The sequence below is a fragment of the Podarcis vaucheri genome, assembly GCF_965113315.1.
Source record: "Podarcis vaucheri genome assembly, chromosome: 6".
Classification (NCBI taxonomy): Eukaryota; Metazoa; Chordata; class Lepidosauria; order Squamata; family Lacertidae; genus Podarcis; species Podarcis vaucheri.
Window position 1 is genome coordinate 98,383,676 of NC_138764.1, and position 27,790 is coordinate 98,411,465.

General features: G+C 41.5%; 1 protein-coding gene and 1 long non-coding RNA gene across 7 annotated transcripts in view; one reads left to right on the forward strand and one right to left on the reverse strand.

Moving 5' to 3' along the window:
- Positions 1-7,921, forward strand: part of LOC309534359 — a 53,387-nt gene extending 45,466 nt beyond the window's left edge. The window contains exons 13-15 of the long non-coding RNA XR_014220615.1: positions 881-1,009; positions 4,155-4,307; positions 7,118-7,921. This is a non-coding gene — a long non-coding RNA (uncharacterized lncRNA). The remainder of the gene's footprint in view (positions 1-880; positions 1,010-4,154; positions 4,308-7,117) is intronic.
- Positions 1-27,004, reverse strand: part of DIDO1 (death inducer-obliterator 1) — a 69,228-nt gene extending 42,224 nt beyond the window's left edge. For 3 of the 6 annotated variants that reach the window (XM_082225746.1, XM_082225745.1, XM_082225750.1), the window contains exons 1-7: positions 26,865-26,970; positions 12,171-12,352; positions 10,783-10,981; positions 8,635-8,733; positions 5,215-6,088; positions 3,266-3,584; positions 347-553 (exon numbers count right to left, since the gene is read on the reverse strand). In XM_082225746.1, the coding sequence (XP_082081872.1) occupies positions 347-553; positions 3,266-3,584; positions 5,215-6,088; positions 8,635-8,733; positions 10,783-10,981; positions 12,171-12,338 (1,866 nt within the window). In that variant the 5' untranslated portion in view covers positions 12,339-12,352; positions 26,865-26,970. Of the gene's footprint in view, positions 1-346; positions 554-3,265; positions 3,585-5,214; positions 6,089-8,634; positions 8,734-10,782; positions 10,982-11,434; positions 11,771-12,170; positions 12,353-26,864 lie in introns of those variants that run through there. The other 3 variants (XM_082225748.1, XM_082225747.1, XM_082225749.1) reach the window with 3 other exon arrangements.
- Positions 27,005-27,790: the final 786 nt, after the last annotated feature.

A 27,790-nucleotide genomic window follows, 5' to 3' on the forward strand; every position in this document is an offset into this window, starting at 1 on the left:
GTATAAGGCTATCAATGGTTATATACTACAGGAAGAAAATTAATTACCATACTAAGGTAAACAACAGTGGAAATGCCCTGCTTGCGCATTTCTCATAAGCCACAGAGGGAACAGGATGGTGGACTAGATAGGCATTTGTTCTGATCCAGCAAAGATATTATGTTCTTAGTTAGATAGCATGATGAGATCTCATGAAGGGAGCACTCAAAATAACTTGATGAAAAATCTGGATCTTTTACCATGCAAATGATTTTTTTTCTATTTTACAAAATGTCTGTTCCTCCAAGATCTCCCTCTGTGTGTGGTGTGGGAAGGGCTATTTACTTCAAAAACAATTCAGACTTACCATAGGCTGAGGTTTTACGGCAACAGCTCGTTCAACTTTTGGTTTGGTCTTCTCTTTTGGCTTTTGCTCTTTGCCTTCACTTAGAAACTTCATGGTGGCTGCAGCATGTTTGAGAATGCATTCATGACCACAGTACACAGAACCTGACTGAGCAACATTAGAACACCCTGGGCCAATGCAACTGGCTGCTTCAGGCTCTTCAACTACCTGAGGAACAGCACAAGAAATTTAAAAAGAAAAGAAAAATGTTTAACCTCTTTATCACTGGCAAGATTTTGGCACAACAATGCTAAAAACAGAGCTGTCTTACATGCACTTTGACAAGGTTCAGATATATTTTAAAGAATTGCTTTTCTTAATGGTGGTTTGCTCTTCTATTTTTCATCTGTTTCTATCTTTTTGATATGTGTTCATGTGCTAAAGACTGTCTGCATTTTGCAATCTATAGGTGTTTTTCTTACTCAAAGTTTCTGCATGTATGTTTGGATGTACATTCTAAAAAGATTTATAGAACTTGGGTTTTTGTTTTTTTAGAAGTAGTCAAGTCTACTTGACTAAGTAGGGTAATGTTAAGTTCTGATACAGTGACAACCTCTACAAGCAAGGCCAGTGGGGATGTGGAATCTACTTTTTGCCTTCTGGGAGGATTCCTCCCAAGTAAAGGTGAGCTGTTATCTAGACTAATCAGTGTGAATTCATAAGTGAATGAAAGGAGTTCACAGAAAGAATGCTTTCCACCCTTTCTCTCCCCCCACCAAGGCTCCCTGGAAGACTGGGGCCCTCGCCTGAACCTCATCGGAATGAGTGTAGGGAAAGTAAAGAGATAATCTGAAATGCAGACATCTCATTTGATTTGGGACATTTCTCCTTCCCTTTGCATCCCCGTGTACTCCATTCCTCACTTTCTAAATACTCTTTGGTTGGTCTCCCATCTCTCAACTCTGTTCTGTTTCCTCCACCCCAATTTCTGGTATGTTCCACATTTTGATAATCTATTCCAGAATAGGTATGCCTTGAATTATGTTTTTACTAGAAACTAGGGATTAGCAAATTCCATATTAGTTCATGGTAAGTTATACTCATGGAGTTAGATCACGTATAGTATAAGATTAAGTGAAATTTGCATAATTTGTCTACTATAATAATTTGCCTCCAGAACCTGGTGCTGTCATCTGGTTTATCATCAAATGTGTGGAGGAAGGATCTGCTTTAATAATTCATCTCCCAACAGTTATGCGGATTATTTTTATAAATCTTACTTATTTTATAAAGTGAAAGTAGATTTGGGCCTTTTCAGGCAAGACTAATAGAAAAAGGATTTAGATTATGGCACATTGCAATAAAAATGCCAGAACTCTCTAGTAACATCTAATCAACTCTACAACAAAATTAACAACAGAAATTGAAATCATGTACAGTGGTACCTTAGGTTATATTACCGTCGGGTGATGTAATTTCGAGTTACAAACGTGGCAAACCCGGAAGTGTATACTTCCAGGTTTCGCCGCACAGAAGCGGTGTGCATGCGCATAAGTGTGCATGCGCATAAGCGGCGCCACCGGATATGGACTTTTCGGGGTGAGTACGGAGCCCCTGGATGAATTAAGTTCATATCCGGAGGGTCCACTGTATAGCCTTGATAGGAATGGAGCTTGATCCTCCAAATATTCTTGGACTCCAACTTCCATCAAACCTAGCCAAAATAGCCAATAGTTAGGGATGATGGGAATTGCAGACTAACATTTGCAGGGTCAAAGACTTCCTATTCCTGATATACAGAAACCTAGGAAGCAATTAGCAACTTCTGAGATTCAGAAATGAGCAGAGGCTTTCATAATAATCTGTTCCCTATTTTTAAAATAACTGAAGCACAAGACAAAAAGAAATTATGGTTATGGATAGCTCTTCCATATCTTAAATTGATATTCATGCAGCAGGGTGTGTGTGCTATAACTATTCCATACGAATATGTTGTTCCCTCACCCCACCTTTTCCTTCTTTGTATACAGGATAAATAGGACAATTGTAGAAGGAGATACTTAGGGGGTAGGAAATAGAGAGAAAAGAGAAAGCATTTTGTTAATGTAATGTCTAAGAAACTTTGTAACATTTAAACAAACAAACATCCAATTATAGCCCTATAGCAAGGGAGAACTAAGACAGAAAGACAGAAAAGCATGCAGATGCAACCAAAGTAGCTAAGAATGAGCAATACTTCCCCATTTCCTCTTCTAAAATATATTAGTATTCTGATTCACTAAGTATTATGAATTACCTGTATCTAATCTATATACCTATATAGGTAATTATACCTATATCTAATGTGTGAGATGGGCGCACAAACCCCAGAGTCTGTCAAGACTGGCCCGTTCGGGCAGGGGTACCTTTACCTTTACCTTAAGTAAGGGACGCGGGTGGCGCTGTGGGTAAAAGCCTCAGCGCCTAGGGCTTGCCGATCGAAAGGTTGGCGGTTTGAATCCCCGCGGCGGGGTGCGCTCCCGCTGCTCGGTCCCAGCGCCTGCCAACCTAGCAGTTCGAAAGCACCCCCGGGTGCAAGTAGATAAATAGGTACCGCTTACCAGCGGGAAGGTAAACGGCGTTCCGTGTGCTGCGCTGGCTCGCCAGATGCAGCGTTGTCGCGCTGGCCACGTGACCCGGAAGTGTCTCCGGACAGCGCTGGCCCCTGGCCTATAGATGTGAGATGGGCGCACAAACCCCAGAGTCTGTCAAGACTGGCCCGTTCGGGCAGGGGTACCTTTACCTTTACCTTAAGTAGTGTATTTGCTTAATACTATAACATACAAAAAATACAAAATTTAATTATACCTAGGGTGACTTTTTCTTTCACTTCAGTTCTGAACCAGAACAGTTGCACTAGAAACACACTTAGCCTCATGTCACTACAAATTAAATACTCACTGGTTGAAATATTTTGAGCTTTTTCTTTCCACTGGGATTTGCAGCCTTTTCAATCCGTCCCTTGATTCCTTGGTCTTCAATGGACTTTTGCTCAACAGTTCCTATGCTTGTAAGCTCTGTGCCATCCCCTGTTACCTGTCCCAACATGGTTTGTTGTTGGTCTGCATCCATAACTGTCTCATCATGCACCTGCAGAATGGTGCAATTGGGGCAGATATAGTCCTCCCCATTCCTTTCCAAGAGTCGCCCACGAGCCTCTGAAATCCCTACGCAGTTTCCATGAAACCATTCCTCACATCTATCACAACAAATCATAAACCTAAAAAAGGAAAGGGTTGGCAAAAATATATCATTAATGTGAAATACTTCAGTTTTACAAAATCTGTCTGATTACAAGAGAGCCTGGATAGCTCAGTTGGTTAGAGCATGGTGCCAATAATGCCAAGGTTGCAGGTTCGATCCCCATAAGGGACAGCTGCATATTCCTGCAATGAAGGGGGTTGGACTAGATGATCCTCAAGATCCCTTCCAACTCCACAACTCTTTGATTCTAATCCTCTTTTGTGTTTCCTGCTTGGCAGGGGGTTGGACTCAATGGCCCTTGTGGTCTCTTCTAACTCTATGATTCTATGATTCTATACAATCAAATACTGCCAATAAAATCTGTTATATCACCACCACAACAGTAAATAAAAAAGATCCCACATCTATATGAAATCAGACAAAAACTTATTCGTTATCCCATTTAACTCTTTTCTTTACATAATTAAACGCCCAAATGTCTCAGTAAATGCTGCAATTTAACACTGCCTTCACCCCTACATGACTCCCACTGCTTTGCTAAACCCATATACAATTGTCTTTCTTTGTCACCTTTGCATTCCTACAGACTACTCAGGAACAACAGTGGCTTCAAGTTACAAGAAAGGAGATTCTGACTAAACTTATGGAAAAGCTTTCTGATGTTAAGAGCTGTTCAACGATGGAACAGACTCCCTCGGGAGGTTGTGGACTCTCCTTCCTTGGAGGTTTTTAAGCAGAAGTTGGATGGCCACCTGTCATGGATGCTTTATCTGAGATTCCTGCATTGAAGGGGGTTGGAGCACATGACTCTCCGGGTCCCTTCCAACTCTACGATTCCATGATCCTATAACAAGCCTTCCCAAAACTGCATTTCCCCTTCCTGAAAATTCAGAGTACTACTTCCGTCTTGACTGATTAGACCATATGAACGCTTCCACCCTAAATTAGAACTTCTGTACCTCAGACTACTGGGACTGAACAATAGTGGTAGATGTATGTGAAGGGCCATGTGGTAGCACAGCAGATGTATTTTAAATTGTGCATTCATAGCAACACAAAATTAAATTGTTGTCTGAAAGTTCCATATACATGCTCTCTCAACTGCATTCAACAACTATCCCTCTATCACTCAAAACTTTCAAACCTCTATAAAAAGTTATTGTACATAATAGACTGTCTCTTAAGAGCAGAAATTTCAAAACTGTCTATTTCATGTTTAAAGATTTTATCCAACTACTATACAGTGGTACCTCGGGTTACAAACACTTCAGGTTACAAACTCTGCTAACCCAGAAGTGGTACCTCAGGTTAAGAACTTTACCTCAGGATGAGAACAGAAATCACGTGCCGGCGGCACGGCAGGCCCCATTAGCTAAAGTGGTACCTCAGGTTAAGAACGGTTTCCGGTTAAGAATGGACCTACAGAATGAATAAGTTCATAACTAGAGGTACCACTGTAGCTATTTTAGAAACTATTTGGTGGCGGGGTGCAGGGGAGTTTGTGAAAAACTATTTTAACGCCCATAAAGTATGGGCGTGAATTTTTCTTGATTTTCCTCATTTATCTTTTTTAAACCACTTTGAGGGGTTGTTTTTTTACAATCAAGCGGTGTATAAATTTTATGAAATAAATAAGTAGGTAATACCTGTTGTTGTGAGGCTGCTGACAGATACAGTACAGAGTACTAGGATCATAAACTTCAGACTCTGATTTCCTCTTTTTGGATTCTTCAGGTTCATCCCCAGTATGCGCAGGAGATCTTCCTTCTTTCTTAACCTGAACTGCTTCACTCATTTCTTTGGGAACTGTTCCTTGATCTCCAGCCTCGGTATTGCCTATACTTTCTGGTTCTTGCTTTACAGCTATTTCGGTCTTAATTTGGTTGCCTGCTTGAACATCAACTGTCTCTGTAGGATTTTGTTCTTGATGTTTTTTCCTGAGGCGGTTCTGTAACTCTTTCAGAGTTAGTTCTGTAGGTTTCTGCTCGACACATTTCTTTCTTAGACGGTTCTGTAGCTCTTTCAGTGTTAACCCATCACTATCACTGTCAGATGAATCATCCTCCCTTTCCTCATAGTCATGTTCTTTAGTGGCTCTCCCTTTCCCAGCTGGCTGGCCCTTAATGTCCTTGGAGTGACACTTCTGAGACATGGCTTTTACATCTGATATGCTTTCTACACTGCCTTCAGAAGCAGTTTCAATGTCAGTAACATGGCAGGATGCTGGCTCGCTCAAGTCCTCAAGAGCTGTGGGAAGATTCTTTCTTCCTCTGCGCCTTACAGTTGTAAGAAATTCTTCTACCCGTTCAGTGCGTTTGGGCTGTCGCCCACTACGCCTAAGAGCCAGACTTTGCTGCTGTGGAGATGACTGTTCGGTGATGTCCATTTCAGCATCCCCTAAACCTTCACGCTTTGCAATTGTAGTTCTCCGAAACCCCCAAGTTTTCTTGAACTCCTTACTTGTGGGTTTAATTGTTTTTTGTTCATCGTCATTGCTTTGCTCACTTTTGTCATCCAAAGCTGATGTTGAAGAGAAATGATACAAAGAATTGCATATTTTAAACATGGATTTTAAAATTGCCTTCCCATAAACAGTAACATGTTTTAGACTTCTTCTTGTGTATGTTTCATTTTTGAACTTTTGAGCAAAAACATACTTCCTCGTGAAATTCCAACTAAACAGAGTGCAAGGTTATAGTAGAAACAGGGCATAGTGAAAGTTTCTCTGTCCATTACACCTTGTTTTTCCGCGCCTCTTCCCTTTTAGGCTTAATCAACAAATGACTGTCAGCTCACCAATATGGCAGCTACCTATCCTGGCAATGGGTAGGTGGAGACTATGATCAAGATGAACGGACAACATATTACTCAGCCTATTATATAAAAGTCTGCTCAGGGTTATGAATTCACAAGTACAACTAGCCATTTGTCTATTGGCTTGGATCCATCTTCCCCAACCTGGTAATCTACAAATGCTTTAGGTTATAACTCCCATCAACCCTGGATAGTATGATGAAAATTGTAGCCCAACACATTGGAATACATCAGGTTGGGGAATGCTGACCTATAACGAATAGGACATTCCCCGAATACAAGAGATACAATTATTTATGTTCTGTAGCAGTATATGAGAGTCAAGTAACTGAAAAGTTTTACTTATTTATTTTTAAAAATATCTATATACCGCTATTATCATAAAAATATCAAAGCAGTTTACATCTATTTATATATATGTTTCCTAGTTCTGCTGGATCTCTCAGCAGCTCTTGACACCATCGACCATAACATCCTTCTGGACCGTCTAGTGGGCTGGGAGCTGGGGGCACTGTTATACAGTGGTTCCGCTCCTTCCTCCCAGGCCATGTTCAGAAAGTCGGGGGGATGAGGTTCAGACCCCTGGGCTCTCATGTGGGGTGCCTCAGGGTTCTGTCCTCTCCCCCTTGCTTTTCAACATCTACATGCAGCCACTGGGAGAGATCATCAGGGGGTTTGGGTTGGGTGTTCATCATTATGCAGATGATACCCAGCTCTACCTCTCTTTCAAATCAGAACCAGTGAAGACGGTGAAGGTCCTGTGTGAGTGTCTGGAGGCGGCTGGAAGATGGATGGTGGCTAACAGATTGAGGTTGAATCCTGACAAGAGAGAAGTACTGTTTTTGGGGGGACAGGAGGTGGGCAGGTGTGGAGGACTCCCTGGTCCTTAATGGGGTAACTGAATGGGGAAAGACCAGGTGCGCAGCCTGGGAGTCATTCTGGACTCACAACTGTCCATGGAGGAACAGGTCAATTCTGTGTTCAGGGCAGATGTTTATCAGCTCCATCTGGTACTCAAGCTGAGACCCTACCTGCCCGCGGACTGTCTCGCCAAAGTGGTGCATGCTCTAGTTATCTCTCGCTTGAACTACTGCAATGCGCTCTATGTGGGGCTACCTTTGAAGGCGACCCGAAAACTACAACTAATCCAGAATGCAGCAGCTACACTGGTGACTGGGAGCGGCCGCTGAGACCACATAACACCGGTCTTGAAAGACCTACACTGGCTCCCAGTACATTTCCGAGCACAATTCAAAATGTTGGTACTGACCTTTAAAGCCCTAAACGGCCTCGGTCCAGTATACCTGAAGGAGCATCTCCACCCCCATCATTCTGCTTGGACCCTGAGGACCAGCACCAAGGGCCTTCTGGTGGTTCCCTCGCTGTGAGAAGCCAAGTTACAGGGAACCAGGCAGAGGGCCTTCTCAGTAGTGGCACCCACTCTGTGGAACGCCCTCTCACCAGATGTCAAAGAGAAAAACAACTACCAGACTTTTAGAAGACATCTGAAGGCAGCCCTGTTTAGGGAAGCTTTTAATGTTTAATAGACTATTGTATTTTAATACTCTGTTGGAAGCCGGATGGGCGGGGTATAAATAAATTATTCTTATTCTTAAGAGTTGAGTCAGAGACCAATAATTATTAAAACTATTAACTTCCATTGCAAATCAATGCAGACTATGATCAGTATTATTACAGTGGTACCTTGGTACTCGAATGGCTTGCCTCCCAAACAAATTGGCTTTCAAACACTGCAAACCCATTTTTCGGAAGCCTAACATCCAACACGGCTTCCGCTTGAGTGCAGGAAGCTCCTGTGACCAATCAGAAGCTGCACTTTGGTTTTTGAACGGTTTTGGGAGTCAAACCGACTCCCAGAACGGATTAAACTTTAGGACCAAGGTACCACTGTATAGGCAACTGGAACCTTTAACAAAAGGTTTCAGTGTCAGGTGTTTGAGGTTCCAGCTACTTCATTTGCCTTTCCCCACCAATCAGCATTCTGTGACCAGTGCACATGCTCAAGCCTCACTGGGCTGTTTCCTGCTACTTATTTTGTTTTAAAAAATACTTTTGTACTTCTGCAAACCTTGAGGTCACCACCAAACCTTCCAATATATATCTCTTGTGAATGGGTGGTACAGTTTTGGCTATATAAGCAATAGTACTCACAGCCTAATTATCAGAAATGGAAGTAATTACAATTAGAAGCTTTATTCAGGTTAGACACTTTCCTAAACAAAATAATTTACCAAGAGAACGGGTTTCCATATTAGATTCAGAATCCAGTGCCAGAGATTCCAGATTCTCTTCTTTCACACCAGTGATAACGCTATTCCCATATGTCACCCCTGAAAAAGAACAAACACAAAAGGTTTTTAACACTGATTTACTTTCAGCCTGATAAACATGGAAAAGCAAATTAGCTATTTCATTAAAATATTTAGAATGGGATGGGGCACCTTTTTCAGCCTGAAGCGACATTCCCTTCTGAGGATCACAGGTGGGGACAGAGACAAAAATGGGTACAGCAACTAATGTAGGTTTGTTTTTGGAGTAGACTACTTTCTATAGACACATACACACATCCTCTATTATCCATCCAGGCAAGCAGCTAGAGACTTCATCAGCATTCAAGGACACATCGTAACTAGACAGAAACACCCTGGGTGTGAAGCAGGGCCAATGAGGGGTGAGGCCTGGAAAGAGTCCTGAAGGGATTTAGACAGCTGATGACTCTTAAAAAAGCAGAACTTTGTAATGGTCCTACAGATACAGCGTATTTTGAGCACAGCACACATATTGTCTAAAGGGTCAATCTTCAAGGTAGAGCTGGGAAATGCTTCTGTCTGAAACCGTGGACAGCTCCTACCAGTCACTATCGACAATGCCAAGCTAGATGGGCCAACAGCCTGAGACTGTATAAGGCAGCTTCCTACCCTATGAATGCACCATTGTGTTTATTTTAGCATGTGTGGAATCCAAAGTTATGTTGTCTGTTACATTAAATATAGCTTGAAGGGAACAGGTTAGACAATTAAAGCATGCACTTGCTCAAACATGTTCCCACACTTGCCTTCTTCCCAACTCCACAATCGCTGTCTGCCAGAAACAAACCGAGCAGTACTCTGGGTGTGCTGCAGCATAATACAAGGTACTTCCAGTTGCTCCCCTGCCCACGCCAGAGATTCTGACTTAGTGCACATTTCCTGGACACAGACACCAACCATATAGCTTTCCGGTCTCCCTTTTACCTATAACCTCAGTTATGCTACTCTGAATAGAGAAACTGTTACCATACACAATCAGCGGCACTATGGGCTCCCACTCCAGTGACTGCTCATAATCCAAGAATGGTGCCTGAATAGGAAGCATGTTCTGTACATCACAAACTGGTCTGTAAGTCTGCCTTCCTACATTTTCCATGCCCACTGGGACCCTGACAATTTTCACCAGTCACCCCATACAGTATTAGAGAGACAGCACATTCCATTAAAGGACTTCCTGAGATACTGAATCCAGGCAAGACTCGTTCACAATATATTGGAAAAATCTTCTGGATTGGGGTCCATGCCTTTTGTCCTATGGAATAGCAGGGAAATAAGTAACAGCCCTACACAATCTTCGTACTGGGTGTGCCATAACACTATTTCCATAATTTATTCTGCTTACAGCAAGCCTACTCAAGTTGGACTTCCATCTTTTCAGAACTGAATTTCTTCAGACAACTGTCCCCTGCCTAATTATCAACAAAGTCCCCAGCTTTGAGCCGCAAAGCTCCACAAACATGTTATATGACACAATGTCACACAGCAATGTGGACACAGCTAGGACTTGCTTTCATAATTATTGTATTTTCTCGTGTATAAGATGCCCCCGTGTATAAGATGACTCCTATTTTTTTGAACCCAAAATTAAGAAATCAACATTTTAAACATCAAACGGAACAACTTCGACATTTTATTAAACATTCAAAGCACTGGCAGCAGCGTAGCAACCCCCACTGGTGCCTGGGGCACCGGGGGGGGCGTGTGGGCAGCAGCGAGGCGTGCCCCACCAACACCCAAGATTGCCCAAAGTTGAGCTTTTTTGGGAGATTGCCCAAGCCAGGCACCTGGGAGGGACAATTTAATTCCTGTGCATTCACCATCCATGTATAAGACCCCCCTTAATTTTTGACTTTTTTTTTTAGCAAACAACATTGTCTTATACACAGAAAAATAAAGTACAATAGAATTCTGAAGAGACTGCAATACAACAGAACACAGTATATAATTTAGATCTTAATATATGTTTACTTTGGATAGTAAAGAAAGGTTATGAAATAAGAAGGTGGATCCCAATTTCCAGAAAAAGCAAATTAAATAGAATAGGCTCCAATATCCTCTAAATGCTTTTACCTGACATAGCATTAGAGGATGCCAGTATTTTTTCTCCCTCTTGACTTAAACCAAAGGAAGAATAACTGGAGGGCAGAAGCAAGTCACTCAGCATAAGCCCTACAGTGCAGGCTGTTCTGGGGAAGTCAGAAGCACAAAGTTCATCTTGATGCCATCCTGTTGACTCCGAAACCAGGAATGCTGCACTTGGTTTGGCTGCCTGTTACAAAAAATGTATTTAGATCGTTGTTCACTTGCGTTACCACTTCTTACCCATTTGAAATAAGAGATCCTGCTCACACTAACTAAATTAGTAGCACCAACGTATTTTTAAAGGGGATAATTTCATTACATTACATACAGGATGAAACCTATTAAGCATTAACCATTTGTGAATGCTACACTCGACCACAACTTTCAAAGTTTTGCCTCTATCAGTGTTTTACAGGAATGGAATTGGGCACAGGTATTTTTATAAATCAAAGAGTACTAAGGTAATTTATAGCTTCAAATTATTGTGAAGTCATAGAATGAATACTTGCAAAAGAATATTCTTCATCCTACTATAAAATATGGGTATTCCTGTTTAAGGGATGATTTGAAGAACAAGTTACCTGTTAAGGTTTTTGAACAATCTTCAGTATTAAAACACCCCCTTGTTTCAATTGCTTACTTTTGAGTTTTTCTTTCTAGAGCTTTTGCTGCCAGATCTCGCTCTCTCCATCTCTAACCCACACAGGGATTTGCCCAACTGACAAATCCCAACCACCAGAAATCAAAAGCTTGAAGATTCTACCCCATCTCATTTAAAGGGACAGCACTTTAAATACTGTGTCAATAACATTTGTTCAGTGCAGAAAACCAAAAAAAAGAGATTGGGGGGGGGGGTTAAATTAAATATGGCCAAAACTGTTTAAGTGCCATCTTCAGACAAAGCTAGGCTCTAACAACCACAAAAAATGCTACAGAAAAATCAAATGCAATTTTATTCTTTCAATTTATTTATGTTCTCAGATATTATGCCATACGCAAAAGGATAATTCTTCCCTAAAACTGCATTTTAAGATAGGGCTTATTATTTGGTTACCTCAGGGGAAATTATGTTAGCATTTTTTTGTTTTGTTTAGTTGTTTCCGACTCTTCGTGACCCCATGGACCAGAGCACGCCAGGCACGCCAAGTCTATGTTACCATAGACTTTTGAAATGTTTCTTTCTCAAATAAACAGGGCATAAGTATTCCTCCTTGAATTGTATCAACCTTTAAGCAACATTATAATTCAACACCACTTACAGATAATGTGTGCCAACATATATCCTAGATGGCTTTCTAAATACTATGCAAATAAAGTCTACTATGATAGGACAAGTTATCATGGGAGCCGTGTAACAACAATAAGGTATTTGATACCTTTACTAAACTGCCTTGTGTTTTACTGCTTGAAGCAGTGGCTACATTCCAGGAATCAGAGCTTGACGGATGAAGAGATTCTGAGTTTAAGGAGCTTCCTTCCACGTTGCTGCTTTGTAATAACCTCCCAATCTCCCTGTTAAGAAGCTCCAACTCATCACACATCATGCAATTTTAAAGATCTGCCAGAAGGAAGAGGGGAAAAGTTGGCTAATCATTTCTTGTTCAAATTTTTTTTATATAAAAGTATCTCTTTAATTCTAAAGCAAAACTAAAAGCCTAATCATCAGCTTATACTTTAATAATACTAAAAGTCATATCCCATCAGTTAGATGACAGAATAATTGGCCATTATGCAAAGAACGCATATTATACACTAAACCCCTAATGTGTTTAATTTGGGGGGAAAGTAATTAGACATTACTTTAGCATAAAGAGCAGTTGGCATACAATTTTCTCACTTCCTTCTGCTGGAAATCCTCCACTGCATTGGAGAATACATTGCAATTTTACTCTACCCTGGAGCAAGGGGATAATATTGTGTGTTAAACACAATAAGCTGGCTGAGCAGGGTCAGCTACCACATGTGGATGACTCAAACTCCCCCAAACCAAGAGCAAGGGCAGCATGCAAAAAATTCTGCAGGGAACAGGCCTATTTATAAGCAGCTTTCAAAAGGTAAGGTAAACAGCTTTCAAAAGGTTTACCGATTTTGCAAGCATATATATACACAATGAGGGGAGGGGGATCTTGGGTTTGAATTGGGTGGACGCAGGCACAAAGGTGTCATTAAAGTGAATATAAGTGCTGTCACATGAATGGTGATTGCATTGGATAGTCAAGTGAATGGGACTGACCAAGTCAGGCTTCTTCAACCTCGGCCCTCCAGATGTTTTGAGACCACAGTTCCCAGCATCCCTGACCACTGGTCCTGCTAGCTACGGATCATGGGAGTTGCAGGCCAAAAACATCTGGAGGGCCGAGACTGAGGAAGCCTGGACCAAGTCATCCATTTTTATGTCTAAAGAACTGATAATGTACAGATGCGTGTCATAGAAACAACTAGCTAGTGTTGTTTCCAGAAGGAGGGGGTAGGTCTTCCATCCCTCACCAGGCTAGAGACCAAGGCACCCTAGCAGCAGAAGAATAAGAAGTCAGGGTCTAGCTTTTGCCTCGTGTCCTCTGGAACCAGGAAGACACAGAGGCCTGACCTGCTCTTTGCGATTAAACCAAAGCTATGGCTTTCAGGACCCTCCCTAGAAATCCAATAGAAGAACAAGATATGTTGGGACTCTAAGCCCTTCAAACTTATTGCTGTTTGTATATGTGTGTAAATAAAATCACACAACATGGAGACACTGCAGACTCCAGTGACTTTTATTCTAAGGAAATCAAACCCAGGATAATCACTTGAAGAATAACCCTTGAAGCCTCTCACCACTTGGAAATTGGGATCGGTGTTACAGTATTTATGCACAGCAGAACTCTTAACAAAAGACAGACTTCAATTCCAGCACTGCTAGGCTTGCCTACAGATGTTCCCTTTTACATAAATGCCAAATCAGGAAGATCCTATTCCAGGCTCCTAAAGCTACACTGCAAGCTCAAGGAAACCTACATATAATCAATTGTTAATGTTTTAGTCACATCTCCAGTCTGCTTCTAACAACTGGTAGAAAGCGTTCACTAACTTGAAAATATTTTCTATTTCTTTCTTCTAACATTATCAAGTTAGCAACCTAAGTTTTGTGCATATTTGTGTGCAATCCGTGCTCATACGGCCATTTGCCTTTTCTGAATGCAGCTTCTGAAAATCCCTCAAGTTCTGGTGGAGCCACAGTCAAAAGGGAGCTACAGTCTATAGAGACCCTGAACTCTTGCTCAAACAAATGAGTAATTTCCCCATCTGGCATGTTGGATACCGACCTGCATATACATTGTCTATGGTGTTAGGATTTGCAAGCTTCAAATAACTATTAACCAATTACATCATATGGGGATGTGATTAAGTTTTAAAAGCAGCACTGGAGATTGCAGTGTCTGCAATACTAGATGCAAAACACAGACAAGTGTTATTAATCAGTAGGTCCATAATGTGAAGGGGTCACTAAGAGCACGTTGCAGCAGAAACACCAGAAATGGAGTAGCAGCCTTGGCCAACCCACATTTCCATTGTGCCCTTCCCAGCTCAGCCCCTCCACAGCAGCTGACAAGCAAGGGTGATATAAAATGACTGATCTAAATCATTCCAAGGAATACCAATGTGACATTACTGATTCTCGTGGCTTTCCATTTAAAACAGCCACTTTTCCTAAAACATAAATACAATTTCCTTCCTTTCTATGCTATCAGTATTCTGATAGATTCAAAGGTTCTTATAACACTGTGTCGGGTTGCAATATATTTCAGAACCTTTGATCACAATCTTTTGACTACAGAAATATATCTACATTTGTACTGGAATAGTTTTTTTTTTTATGTGAGAGGAAGGATGGGATATAAATTCAATAACTGAAATATATGCATAGAGACTAGGGATGGCAAAATATGTGAATACATATGCAACTACTTTAGGATCACTTACTGGAAAACTTAATTGTTCAGAACTTTTCAAAAGCTAGAGTTGAAGTTAGTTGGACCAAACGTGTTTTCTTAACATAAATTTGGGAAACATGACACTGCTGTGAGCTCAGTTAGTGAGATAATATAGAGTACAAGATCACACAGTATGGCTTAGCAGTCACCCATCTGAGTACAGGACGAAACTCCCTGGATTCTAGCACATATGACGACTCACAATCCATGCCAGTAGGAATTATAATAAATATCAGTTGTAACATCTGCTTACTCTGCCAAAGCTCTTTTTTGGATCAAAAAACAGGCAACCCCCACCCCCCTTTTACAAATGGCAATGGAATAGAATTGAAAATACACTGTATGGTTTAGAATATTTGTATTATATGTTGATTTTGTTTTAAGCTTATTTAAGAAATGTGTATTTTTAAGAAATAGCTAAAATTCATGGCTGGGATCTCAAAGAGTTACTGGTATATACTTAAAAGACTGCACATGCCTAACAGAATTTTATCAGTTAGAAGAACCCATCTCCTATCGCCCAATCTGCCTCTGAAGCATCCCTCAGTTTCAACAGTGCTGCAATTATTAGGAATATGACCTGTTATCATCAGATTGTTAACTTGAAAGCAATGTGACAGAAACACTAAACTGTGCATCATGACCATTAAATCAATCTATGTAGAAAGGAAGAAAGGAGAATCCTATCAAACACTATCAATCTAATAGTGTCTACAAAGCAGATGCTGCCACCATCAAAACATCTCATGTTACAGTACTGTATAATTATAATCATGCACAGTATTTATAACAAAATAAAATGACTCTTTTACAGTACATAATTAGAAACCTACCAGATAGGATTCTGCTCTAGCCCTGCTTCACAACATAAAGCAACAAACACCCTTAACATCTTCACAACCTTATTGCTTTTCTGGGTTTGCAACAAAAAAACACTCACAGAAGCAAGCCAAGTATTTTAACATGCTACAAGAGCAATCACAACTATAAAACTATATTAAGCAATAAGATGTTAGTTTTCTCTTAGTATGACTTGTGGGAATTACCAACACAGCATTTGTGCATAGATGTCTATTTTGCAACCAAAAACACATGGTATACCAAGTACTGGAATGATTTAAGTGACAAGTGTCTAGTTTTTTTCTAGTTATATTTCTATTGAAACTCATCCAGCATTAGTCAAAAGAGCATTAGTTTTAAGTATTTGACTTCTTTTTTCCGTAGCCACGCAAAAGTATTATTTCTTCATTTTCGCTATTATCATAACACAACCAGACTTTGCCAACCCAGTTATCAGCTTTTTTGAAATACATCAATCTTTTCATTCTAGCCAAGATCTTGGAACAGCAGTTAAAAGAAAAAACATGAAAATAAGCAGCCGAGCTACGCAAAGTCTTCATCCCTTTGTTGCTGTATATTATTTTCACCAGCAAAACTGAGCAGTGGATCTCTGAAGATAGACTCTTAAGTTGTCAACCTTTTCACAGTTAGCTGAATGTGTCCACAGCCGATCTGATCTTTTGCATTATATCTCTCTCCCCATTTCACCAACAGTGTAACCCAAAGATCAGCAAACATTTCAAAATTTTCGTTGTTAGGAAATAGCTAGAAATGCTTAGGAGAATTTAAGTAAATATAATGCATGGAGATGGAAAGTAAAAGGTAGACCCTATGTAAACAAAGTAAAAATGCATTCTAGCAAGACTGGTGGAAGAGAAAATACAATGGTAGGTATAACTGCAAAGAGGTTGTTCATCACTGCTTAAAATCTTTTCATAGAGTACATAGGAAAAACCACTGATCATCAAGAGCTATGCTATTCAACAAAAAAAGCCTAATTTAAGAGGGGGCAGAAATGAGCAATGAAAGCATTTTAATCAAATATTGCATTATGTAAGCTATTCTAACATCCTATCCTAGACATTGCAATAGGACAGACGTCACCAAAGATCCACCACACTTTGAGGAGTTTCTTTCTCTAAGGATGTCACAAAAATGCATCAAAAATGCCTGTAATGTTTTTGTCTCCTGAATAATGAATTTCCCTAGTGCATAAAACTCTATTAATACAATTAATACAACTATACACACACAAGCCATATAAAAATATGTATCGGTGCTCAGCAGGATCTATACACACAGCGGAGCATGCAGCTTGCACAGAGCCAAGTCAACATGCCTCTTCCTTCCCACTCCAGCTCAAAGCTAGATGAGGGGGAGAAGCAAGTCTACATACCACCACTCCCTCCACTCTGTCCACATCAAAGATGGATGTGGGAGGCAGGGGGATACTACTCAGCCAACCTGCCATGCTTCCATCTTAGAAGCTGAAGGGGGAAAGAGAATATGCGCTTCTGTAAGAAAGTATGTTGAGGGCTTGCCAATTTGGCCATGCACAGCTGGGGTATATCTCTCAGCTTGGCTCTGCACTGGTCAGATGCTGCTCTGAAGAAGGATTGTTATTTTTTGCACACTGAAATGTGCATGAATGGTGAGTAGTCAGTCCACAAATTCAACATATAAGGTTATTTCTTTTTATCCCTCCTATCAACAACCTATACAGACTTTAGTGGCGTTTACAATGACATTCTGCTTCCTGTAACATGCTAGTAGAATAACGCTAGTGAAACCCTTGCAAGAAGAACTCTCATGATTACAGTACAATGTACTCAAAAATCTAACGGGGGAAAGCGGAGCTAAAAGCAAAAACCAAAACTTTCCACAAATAGTGCTTGGTACAACGGTAAAGGTAAAGGTAAAGGTACCCCTGCCCGAGCGGGCCAGTCTTGACAGACTCTGGGGTTTGTGCGCCCATCTCACATCTATAGGCCGGGGGCCAGCGCTGTCCGGAGACACTTCCGGGTCACGTGGCCAGCGTGACAAAGCTGCATCTGGCGAGCCAGCGCAGCACACGGAACGCCGTTTACCTTCCCGCTGGTGAGCGGTACCTATTTATCTACTTGCACCCGGGGGTGCTTTCGAACTGCTAGGTTGGCAGGCGCTGGGACTGAGCAGCGGGAGCGCATCCCGCCGCGGGGATTCGAACTGCCGACCTTTCGATCGGCAAGCCCTAGGCGCTGAGGCTTTAACCCACAGCGCCACCCGCGTCCCGGTACAACGGTAGGTTCACACATTAGCCTGTTAATGGATATATTACAGAACCCTTTTTCTGTCTATACTAACTCTTCAGAAGAAGGGAGGCAGTGAGCAAAATAAAGCAACTACAAACTCTGACACTTGCTATGTCATTTGTAATGCTCAAAGCTCCCAGCCAAGAGGGTTCCAGCACCACAATCTATAGTCCTGGCCTCCAACATCACCCTCGCTCCCTCACACGCTTCCTTAACTCCTTGTTACTCTAGTGGAGTACTCCAGAGAAAACAGATGTTGCCAAAACAATAGAGATATTTACAACCGGGTATGATGGAATGCTGTAGACTGCTGCCAAAGGCGGCTAAGAGCCAAAACTGTGCAAAGCTGCGGCAGAAGTTTTTTGACCAAAGCTGCAGGCTGTGGATAGAGTCAACTGCTGAAAACTTCCTTAGTTCACAGTGACATTCAACAATTCCAGAAAGAAAATTTGGCCTAGATTTTAATTTCCCAATAACCCTTGTGAAACATGGAACTATCAATATCCAACTCATACAGTGACATCAGTAAGCCAACTCAGTTCTGCTACATCTAACTGGCAGAAAACCACAATAAACTTTTGTCTCCAGCATTTTAGACAGGGACTAACTCTAACATGAACATTCTTTAACTGAAGGCTGGCAGGGATTATATCTAGGATTTGTACAATCAAATAAGTGGAAGATACAAAAAAAAAAAAAAACAACTGCTCATGTATACAATTTCGCACTATGATGCAGTACCATTCTCACACTAATGCCATCTACATCACAGCAATACAGTATATAAAGACCAGAGACCTGTACACAGAATGTGTACACATTACAAAGGGAAACAGGTTGAAAAAAATAGCACAAAGCAAGTAGTTACTGTCCCTTACTACAGTTCATTTGTGCATGAATCCTGCAGCTTATGCAATTTCTACAAATTTTACAGCTGATCCTCCAATATCCTCTGTTAAAAAGCCAGTTCAATTTTTTTTATACACTTCCATACACTTTAGTTCAATATATGAAGTGTGCACCTAGTATACTGCTTTTATTGGGTTGTTGTTGTTTGCAAAGCTTTCAGTGCATATTTTGTTCAAGGTGTCACCTCCCTGGGACATTGCTGCTAAACTATGTTAAGTACTTTTAATCACAACAAGCATGCTAGCAAGCATTTTGAGATAAACTTATAGCACCCTATTGATTTAAATGAACGGATTTTCCCCTATATCCTCATGTACCATTTTTACACCAGCTAACATGCTAGTGGAAATGCAAAGGAACACACCTTACATATCATATTGCAGTTGCTATTTTATTCTAGTCCATTTCATTTGAAGTGTTTTGGTTGGTTGTTTTGCATACATGTAATTCTTCAAAGTCAACACAAATATCCTTTCAATAAGCTAAAGAAATAATCAGCTTAATAGGCAAAATGAGCTTTTCTTCCAAAATGAAGACATTTTTGTGAATGTTCCAAGATCAGAGAAAACATTGTCCACACTTAGCACAATCCACCTGGAAGGTCCCTTTCACCAAGCACTCTGACGTGAACATACTCATGTATGTACAACCAGCTACGCAAATGAGTGCTATCCCCGTTTCAGCACAATGAAAATATCAAATTCTATCTGTCTGACATTAACCTGGAAGTAACCAGCAAGGGTGACTGAGTTTTTATAAAAATTATTTCTTACAGCGATGAATGGCACTATTTAGAAGGAAGAAACGCCAACGAAAATCCCCATTATTACATATTTTTACATGGCTGTTTATTTGTATATATTTTAAAATTTTATATATGGATGTTTTATGATGGCCTATATTTGTAATGCCTTAGCACAGGTTTGGCGAAGTAGAGTAGGCCTTTGCCAGTGAATTGTGACACTTCCTTGATTTCCAATAATAAAGAGTTATATTCAGACTTCACTCATATAAACAGTATAGCAAGTTTAAACACTAAATTAAAAAATAGTGTTTTAAGATTCTTTAATCTCTGAAATTTATTTGATGGGGAAGGAATACAGATGGAAAGGCCTGGGGAAAATCAGGGGATTTTTTTTTTGGGGGGGGAGAGTTTGATATAGTCTGAATATTCCAGACCCTTTTTTCTGGGGGGGGGGACACTTTGGGGGGGGGGGACCTGTTTTTTCCAATTTTCCCCGTTTTTTTCCAGGCTTTCCCATCTAACTATAATTTGTGGAAATGCTTAGCCTATTGATGAGAACAGTGTGCATTCTTTACACGTATCTTATTCCTCCTTTTGTTCTTCCATCTCTATTGCTTTTGTGGTGTATGCAGAAATGTGATGTGGATTTTGAGAAATAATTATTTGCTTCATCCCACAAGTGTTGTTATTAATTACCCACCCTTCACCCTAAGGTTGCAGGATGGGTTCTACCAGCACGGGGCCCAATAAGTTAACAGAAGCCTAAACAAATCTAGCACTTTGGGTTGTATTCAACGGAAACCATCCACTGACCAAAAAAATCTCTCAGCAGAACAGGGAGGAAGGAGGTTTTCAGTGATACCTCCCTCATCTTATCCTCTGTCTCCCAAGCTGTTTTAGACTTGATAGTATGGTTGTACTATTAATTCAAACCTTCAACTCTCCTGTGATTTTATTACTTTCCTCCAACATAATTCCACCTCCAATTGCTCCAGCCCCAACTTAAATTTCTTAGTGAGTGCTTAAACACTAAAACTAAGCTGACTACTTGTAGGCAAGGGTTACTGAATCAAATTTACTTAAAGTAAACTCTCTCATGTCTGGGGTTCTAGTTTAGTTGTGCTGAGAAAAGCACAAAGCCCATAAAGTCTCTCTGGTTTCAATGATTAAGGTGATGGTGTTTCTTTCTGTAATCACCTGATAAGCCCTTTACATTCTGTTACAAAACTGAATAATACTTATTTCCTTCCTAAAATGTCACTGAACTTTGACTTCCCAGAAAAAAAGACTACTGCCAAGGCACCATTCTGCACCAGACTTATTTGAGATATGACTTACTGTATATGCCTCTATCATGCATGCTGTGCAGCCTCACCAAAAGAACAATACACTAGATATCTCATATAAAATACCTCAAATTATTTTCTGCTTCTAAGTTACAAAATATTTTCACTATATTTCAGTTTATCCCAGGTCATTCTCTAGTCAATCGTACCATTATAACAAGGGGAGCTTGCTTGCTCCACTTTGTCAAGCAAGACACAACAGAATGAAGCAGCCTGCTTCACACAGTACCAATTCCTGAGTGGTGGTTTTTTTTTTCAAAGTGCTGGCCCAAACAGGTTGCAGGAGGGCGCTACTTGGCCTCTGCTTCAGGAAGCAAAATTCCTTGAACTAGTACTATTCTCAAGTGGTAGAAAGTTCAAGGTTTGCTTCCTAACAATAAGAGTGAACACTGGAGACATATGGTATCTTTGTAATACCTCTGTATTTACAAGCAAACACACTGATCATGGAGAACCATGCAGACATCCAGAGATAACAATAGGCAAAACAGCATAAATTCAAACAAGACATGAATTTTGAGTGCCATAAATCTGTCCAACATGGGCCTTTCCAGAGTGAACCCCTTGGGGTCTGAGTGTGGCCTGCAACAACGCTACCACAAGCTAAACAAATTACTAAACCATTTTCAGATCAAAAAATCTAAGTTTCTTAGAAGAGCAATGGAGTTAACCCAGCAATTGCGATCTTTCTTGTTATAGCATCTGCTTCTTCCACCACTAGTCCCTTTAATTAGTAGCGCCATGTGCCAAGAAATGTGGAGTATAATACTGTGAACAGGAGAGAAAAGAACACATAATTTATAATTTTCCTGTATTTACAACAAAGAGGGATGGCGCAGAATGATATGTGGTGAACTGTGAGAAGGTCAACTAAATGATAGTGATGTCTGCTCTACCAAAATCGGGGCAGAGGACAATTCTTTTGGCCGAGGAAAGTTTTCTGGAGAGCAAGCAATGAGAAGTTGACTAATGTACCGTATTTTTCGCCCTATAGGACGCACTTTTTCCCCTCCACAAATAAAGGGGAAATGTGTGTGCGTCCCTTTCGCTGAAGCCTGGAGAGCGAGGGGGGTTGGTGCGCACCGACCCCTCTCGCTCTCCAGGCTTCAGGAAGCTATCCACTAGCCGTGGGAGACTCAGCTCTCCCAGGGCTAGCGGAGACCTTGCCGGCACCCAGAAGCTTGGGGAGCGCTGAGCTCCGCACGCCCCAAGCTTCGGGCTTAGCGCAGCGCACCTGGGGGAAAAATAATTTTCCCCCTTTATTCCCCCCCCCAAAAAAAACTAGGTGCGTCCTATGGGCCGAAAAATACGGTAGTCAAGTTTGGCACTGCAGGGATAATTCAAGACAACCATGGGAGAGCTGGCAATTTGGAGACTGGAGGGGAGAGAAGACAATAAACGAAAGAATGGTACACTGGAATTGGATAGTTCGGATTGTTTTTATTTAAATTCCCCAGGTTCTATCATTTAAAAATTTTAGGGTGTGGCTCCATGGCATCTGCTGGCTGGATTATTTGGTTATCCAATGCATGTGAGATTGATGACTCTGTCAGAGATCCTATTTTCAAACCAGCTGCAAAAATCAATTCCATCTCACCTTCTAGCTCTCAGAGCTACTTTTTCCTGCTCTCTCACACTCCTTCATATCTTTCTTCCTACAGTCTCACAAATCTGCTGAGGAGGGTTAATAAACCCTGCAAAGCAGATTTTGGGGGGCATACAGCCAACTGCAGGGCAAGAAGAGTTAACCAGAGGTCCTGTTAATTTCTTTAATGCAGGCCCTTCATGTGTTATTGGACTTCAGGCAGAATGGCCAATAGTCTGGAATGATGGGACATGTAATTCAGCAATCTGGTAGACCACATGTTCCCTAGCCCTGATTTAGAAGCTTCAGCTGCCAATGCTTTTTGTGTGGTGGTTCAGTTCTGAGAGCTGAACCAACAACCAACAACTTACAGATTAGCACGCCCAATGCTTAAATTTTTCATGCCACAACTATTGGCCTAGGCTGGAAAATATTTTAAATCCCTATACATCACTACAGAACTCTTCTAACCAAAGCAGTCAAAGGAGTATGTTTATTCCTATGCCCCTAGAAATATATGTAATACACCCAGGATTAATTCCACCTGAAAACATATACTAGTAAGCTAGTTCAAAAAATATGAATACTTTTATATAAAGTAACTTATATACTGCCTTTCACCAGAATGATTATGAGGCAGTTTACAAAAATAAGGGCAATACAGTGGTACCTTGGGTTAAGAACTTAATTCAGTTCGGAGATCCATTCTTAACTTGAAACTGTTCTTAACCTGAAGCACTACTTTAGCTAATGGGGCCTGCTGCGCCACCACTGCATGATTTCTGTTCTTATCCTGAAGGAAAGTTCTTAACCCGAGGTACTATTTCTGGGTTAGCAGAGTCTGTAACCTGAAGCATCTGTAACCCGAGGTACCACTGTACAATAAAACAATACAGCTAAAATATACAAAAAGATATCCAGAGGTTGTACTAAGAATTAACCGCCTGAGAACGTCTGAGAAAACAGATGTAGCCTAACAACCTCTACATAGAACGTTTTTCTCTTCACTTCTGCTGAATTACAACCCTGAGCACAATCTGAGACCAGGACCCAAAGCCATCTTGAGTAATCATATCAATATACAAAGTTAAGTAATACTATTATACATTTATGCAACATCAGAAGTGTACTAATAGTAGTACAGAAGATAAAATGATTGTATTTGCTACCCATAAATTGCAAGAAGGGAGAGAAATTACTACAGTACAGTATAGGATATATCTAAGGAGAAACAACAATGAAGCACTAGCAGACAGAATGGTAAACTGTCAAACTATACATGAACAAAAGTTGGTATCTTATGTTATCAATGCCCTACTGCTGGGCACTGAGCAAAATAAACCCCTTCAAAGGCATTTACCATTTACTTTACCACAGAAACAATACTAAAAGGAGTGAAACCTCCATTGTTATGAAATTCATAATGACCTATTATGTCACCATGGTAGGGTTATCATATGATGCCAAGGACAGCAAGATGGAAATGTACCTTCTGCTCCAGAAGGAACAGTAAAGTACAAAGGAAATTACACACAAGCAAAATTGAACTTCTCAGAATAGGAGTTCTGTCAATATGAATTAATGACCTAAACTGAATTCCACACATTTCCAAATTCAAGGTGGGTCATCTTATTGGGAAGTTTAAAGAAAGTAAAATTTAGACTTTTACTGTCCTTAAAAACCAGTGAGCACCAAAATAGGGAAAGAAAAATTAAATTAAAACTTTTCCATTTCATTACCACAGCAGACTACACACAGTTTAGTATTACGAAGTATAGTAAAATCAGCTTCAGAAGTTAAAAAGGTAACATATAAAGATTCTAAAGTCACTTGAGTAAGCATGCAGTAGTAAAAACTGTATCCTACAACTAAGTTATCTACCTATCTACTGCTGGAAAACTGCCAGTTCTTCCAGTTCTCACACACTTTATTGTAAGCACTAGACTGCAATCCAAAATACATATTATTGGGGAAAGGAAGACACTGAACACAATGAGGCTTACTCCTGAGTAAGCACACAATGTTAGAAACTCAGATATATAAGCTAATTGTCAAATTGCACCTTAAACCAAGGTTGTAGTCACCACAATGGATTGTTTAGGCGCCACCCCCTGCACCCAATGGGGGTGGTGGTTGTTATTATTCATCTCATTTCTATAACACTTTCTATTTAAAAAAAACAAATCTCAAAGTGGTTTACAACCCATTAAAACATCAAATAAAACAATCCAGAATAAAACAAATCAGGTTTCAAGGAAAATATTTCTGATCCTTCTCACAGTGACATTTTGCTTTCCCCCAGGAATAACCTGGCATCCAGAGATCTCTGCGTGGTCACAATTGGACCCACACTAGTCGCAAAACGCGCCTGGCTAATTTCAAACACTGCATGCAAACAGTTGCCCTTTTATAGCACAATCCTATACATGACTATGATACAATAGTTCAATGGAACTTATAAGATTGCATGGAACAGAAGATTAGACTCTTCAATCCAGTGCTTTTTTCCTAAAAAAATGTTTAGCGATACTCTCATTTTCCTACTCATATTGAAATATTGCCCCTCAATGAGGCCAAACTTAGATTCACAAAATGTTTAAGGGTATGCATACCCCCAGAAAAAAGTACTGCTTCAATCCTATTGTTAGGTACTATTAACCATACAGTTGTTATTTTTGTGAAGAAGCTTATGAAGGCCTGCCACAACAGACTTAACTGGAATCTAGCTACACACGTGTATTAAAAAGTATCTTAATGTAACAAAAATAATGTCCAGTTCTCCCTTTCAAAAATGTTATGCATACAACTTGCCCTAACCATGCTATTATTGAAACACCTCATTTTTTATATTATTCAGTGTATTTGGAGCAAAATTTAGAATTTTACCCTTTGCCAAATTCTAAGCACACAAAACAGTAAGGCATTGAAACCATTTATAATGGGCAGGGGAGACTGACTACACTTAAAGGAGGCAGCTTCATTGGTGGGCAGGAACTGCCTTCCAGACAAAAATAAAATTGAACTTACCGAACAGGCAAGAGGTCGTAACCTCCACTTTGAACTATTCACTGTGCAATTCTATGCCTATTCAGTAGTAAACCCCATTGAATTCAATGAGACTAACTCCCAAGTAAGTGTGTACAGGATTCTAGCCCTAGGCTACAATCCTCTATATGCTTACCTATGTATTAAGTTCTGCTTAAGTCAACAGGGCTTACGTTTACGTTGACATACACACACACACATACATATGGTGATCACATTCCAGGTGTATGTATATATACCTGCAACGTGATCACCATATGTGTGTGTGAAAATAAATAATACACACACACACAACCCTGGAACGTGATCACCTTAACTAAAACCACAAACTGAAGCTTCACACATGCGAGCGAAGGGAAAGGCGGCTACCGCTGGCGAAATAAAGTGAAGGTAAAGATCGCTGCAAAAGCAGCCAGAGGGAGAATCAGATTCTTAATCCAAAACCAAAGGAAGGTGTGGTCAGGCTCGCCACCGGAAAACAGGCCGGCAAGCTCAAATAAGGTCACTCTTCCTGTTGTAGATAGGTAGCCGTGTTGGTCTGCCATAGTCAAAATTAAAAAAATTCCTTCCAGTAGCACCTTAAAGACCAACTAAGTTAGTTCTTGGTATGAGCTTTCGTGTGCATGCACACTTCTTCAGATATCTTCTGAATATCTTTCAGTGTATCTGAAGAAGTGTGCATGCACACGAAAGCTCATACCAAGAACTAACTTAGTTGGTCTTTAAGGTGCTACTGGAAGGAATTTTTTTAATTGTCACTCTTCCTGTTAGACAATAAAGAGGAGGGAGAGATGATGCCCCCTCCCACAAACCACGAATTGCAGGGATTAGAGCGGCGGGGGCCGGAGTCTACTTACTACAGCACTGCTAACACGCCAAGCGGATCCTGAAACAATTACCCGGAAGGCCTGTAATTAAAGGGGGGGGGACACCGCAAACTGGCCCTTCCTCCGTTTTTCTCTCCCTCTCTCTGGTGACCACGTTATCACACATCAGGCGAGGAGCTATTTCTCGGGCGCCCCTCCCTCGCCTCCACCCCCCCAAAACGACAACAGCCCCCACAGCCTCCCACGTTCAAGTGTCGGGGGGGGTGCCTTTTACCGGGGGCGTCACGAAGCCCTCCGACGTCACCCGATTGTGGTCTCACACCGCGGGGTTTGCACGAGCGACGGTTTTGAAGGCCCTGATCCCGACCTAACCCCCCCGGGGGGGGGGAAAGGGCGAGATAGGGGCGAGGTCGCTCCTCCCGCCGCCCCCCCCACCCACCGCCCGCGCTGCCCGCCGCCTTCCTCCTCCTCCATTTTCCAGCCAGGCCCGAAGCGGCTGCCCCTCACTCACCGTAGAGGAGGGAAAAAGGGGGCTCGAAGAAAAATAGGGGGGGGGCAAAGAGACTCGGGGTGGGGGAGAAAGCGAGCGCGTTCCCGACTCGGTGCCGGCGCCTCTCTCCCTCCCTGGGCCTCAGCCGAGACGAGCGGCGGTGGCGTCCGCCATTTCCATTCCCTCCGCCGCCTCCTCTCCTTCCCTCACGGCTCCCTTCAGACTTGTTGCTCCGCCCGCGCCGAGGCTGAGAGGAACCCGTCGCCAAAATGGCCGCCCGAGGTGGCTGCGCGCGAGGCGGTGCGCGTTGGGCTGCGGGGGGGGGGGAGCGGAGGACGCTCTGCTCCGTCGCACGCAGTGGCAGTTGGGAAGGCGCCCAGAGGTAATCCGGGCGGGGAAAGAACCACAGAGAGAGCGGAAACTTAGAGGGTCTTTCTCTCTGGTTGGGAGAGCAGTGCAGAGCGGCAAGGGATCGAGCGCCTCCTCTGGGCAGGAGGAGGAAGTGGCGCAACGTTCTTAATCCAAGTTGTTCATGAACTAAGCTGTTCTTAAACCAAGGTACCACTCTACAGTATTGAGAAGCGTTCTGGATTTCCATTACGGGTGGGTTATAGGCATAGCTGTCAACGTTTTCCCTTTTTTTAAGTGAAATTCCCTTATTCCGAAAAGGATTCCTTGCAAGAAAAGGGAAAAGTTGACAGCTATGGTTATAGGTTCAGCCCTTACAAGTGTCCTTTATTTTCCAGGGACAGTGCTGGATTTACAGATGCCCTCCAGGTTTCTGATTTGCATGCCAGAATGTCCCACTTTCGCTTAGGACAGGCATAGGCAAACTTGGCCCTCCAGATGTTTTGGGACTACAACTCCCATCATCCCTGACCACTAGTCCTGTTAGCTAGGGATGATGGGAGTTGTAGTCCCAAAAAAACATGCAGAGGGCCGAGTTT